Source organism: Alosa pseudoharengus, unplaced genomic scaffold (genome assembly GCF_046254945.1).
Source record: "Alosa pseudoharengus isolate Yale_2024_CS ecotype anadromous, Long Island Sound unplaced genomic scaffold, YU_APseudo_1.1 YU_APseudo_1.1_scf_17, whole genome shotgun sequence".
NCBI lineage: Eukaryota > Metazoa > Chordata > Actinopteri > Clupeiformes > Clupeidae > Alosa > Alosa pseudoharengus.
The window spans coordinates 1,416,197-1,418,696 of NW_027468640.1; the positions used below are offsets into that span (position 1 = coordinate 1,416,197).

The 2,500-nt window shown below is 45.8% G+C and overlaps 1 protein-coding gene across 1 annotated transcript in view; it reads left to right on the forward strand.

Annotated features, from left to right (window-relative positions):
• adgra3 (adhesion G protein-coupled receptor A3) overlaps positions 1-2,500 on the forward strand; it is a 74,551-nt gene that overhangs the window by 40,565 nt on the left and 31,486 nt on the right. The window contains exons 8-9 of the mRNA XM_076288440.1: positions 996-1,160; positions 2,056-2,257. Of these exons, the coding sequence (XP_076144555.1) occupies positions 996-1,160; positions 2,056-2,257 (367 nt within the window). The remainder of the gene's footprint in view (positions 1-995; positions 1,161-2,055; positions 2,258-2,500) is intronic.

Below are 2,500 nucleotides of genomic sequence, written 5' to 3' on the forward strand. Positions count from 1 at the left end.
GCGGACCCGTAATCGCATAAATATGCCACGCATGTCAGATGAAAGAGGAGACTCAGAGCTATCATTTGATACCAAGTACATCCTTCTGGGTTATAAAACAGACGAAGTGACAGCAAAATAATAACTTCATATAGCTGGACTTACCCCACGTTTTTGTCTGTTCTTGTGGCAAAGCATGTTTATAATCCAATGCTATCATGTGTTTCTCTATGGCAAAGCATGTTCATATTCCGGTTTTGAGATCCTAGCAAATTCCTGCATGGCATCCAATTCAAGGCTCACATTGCATCCCAATTTGTTCAACAAATAAAACACCTTTTTTGCCTTTACTTTGTTCATGGCAATGCAGTAAAAAGATGAGAATTATTATGACAGCATACACACAGGCACGCAGGCTAACACATAACCTCGGGTCAAGTGAGGTCAGATCAGTTCGTGTCACAGATATGGAGCTCAGAAAGGTCATTATAAAAAATGGCATTTATTTCCGTAAATCACACAGCAAATATTTCTGTAAATTGCTCAGCCCCAGAGTATCCCTCCAACATGGCAATTATATTGCCCGATTCAGGACAGTCTGCCCTACAACCACATGAAATGCATGTAGAGCTGTGAGCTTGCTGTGGTGAGATACATGTCAAAATATAAGAATTTTTATAATACACTTTTTATATTTTAATTCTTTAAAAATCAAAATAAAATCAATGCTAGTATTAATACATGAAATGATGGCAGATCTGAATAGCCTAGACTCTCCTGAAAAAAACAATATATAATATATGTGTGTGGCACTTACAATGACCAGAATAAATCCTTATGAATAAAGGTAGTGAAAATGCCCTAAAAACAGCTTAGGGTTCTAAGGGTTAATAATATATTTAATATATTATTCATATATTTATGAAACTATAGCCCAGCACCCCCCCCCCCTGCACTGTTCTGACCATCTCTAATACCCCCCATCTCTAATGCCCCCCCTTAATACCCCCCTGCAGTGCTCTGACCATCTCTAATGTCCAGTTGGCGTCGGAGGGCAGTTGGGAGTGCCGCGTGCGCACCAGTCGGGGCAACAACACGCGCACGGTCAACATCATGGTGCTGGACGGCTCCGCCCAGTACTGCCCCCCCGACCGCGTCTCCAACAACAAGGGGGAGTTCAGGTATGGAGCACACACACACGGGCACACACACACACACACACACACACACACACACACACACACACACACACAGGCGCCCACACACACTAGAGTGCGGTTCGGGCAGCAAATTTCTGTCCGAACCCGACCCGAGCCCGACGCGGATGAAGCCTCAGTTATTCCCATGCTAGTGATTAAACGTTCACGTTTGTGGATAACCTGTCTTTTTAGCCCATTAAACGGAATAAACAACAAATGGAATTTTTGTCTACAGAATCAGATGACGCAGGTCACACACAGCGCACATTAACAAGAGGCCCAAGCAAGTAGAATTCTAGTCTTACCATTGACGAAAAGTCTTAAAATGAACTGCAACAGTCTTTGAAACTATAGACCCTCTGTCACTGATCCATATGCAGCATCAACGTTAATTTGGGCAACTCGAGGACATCCTCATCCAGTTGAACGAGACGACCTTATAGCCAACCGGTAGCCTATGTCTTTACCACAGTATGCAACGCAAATAGGACTGCCTTCACATAGTAGGCCTAGAGTTAATTCGCTTAGTTTTCTTTGGTCTTAAAATCTTCTGATAGGCTAACAACTTTTTTTAACGTCACCCAAGCCTGGCACATGCGTTGTCACGGCTACATAAACAAATCTTGCACACAGGAAGAAAGCTGTTAGGTCTTTTTTACATTTTACTTTATTCTCAAGAAACAAATGTTTACATCATGTTAAGCAGACCTGTTGGTTTCCCAACATAATAAGCAATTTTAAATGTAAAGATTGTGTGCGTGTGTGCGTGTGTGTGTGCGTGCGTGTGCGTGCGTGTGCGTGTGCGTGTGCGTGTGCGTGTGTGTGTGTGTGTGTGCGTGCGCGTGCGTGTGTGTGTGTGTGTGTGTGCGTTCCCCAGATGGCCGCGTACGTTGGGGGGCATCACTGCGTCCCTGTCTTGCGGGCGTCCCAAGGGGGGGGCGGGGATCTACCTGGGGGGCCCAGTGGACGAGCACGTTGCCTGGCGACGCTGCAACAGGGGCGGGGCCTGGGGGGACGCCAACTACAGCCGCTGCCCTTACGAGAAGGACGTCACACGCATCCTCTACATCATCAACCAGGTGATGCGCGCACACACACACACACACACACACACACTATACACACACACACACACTATACACACACACACACACGCATCCTCTACATCATCAACCAGGTGATGCGCGCACACACACACACACACACACTATACACACACACACACACTATACACACACACACACGCATCCTCTACATCATCAACCAGGTGATGCGCACACACACACACACACACTATACACACACACACACACTATACACAC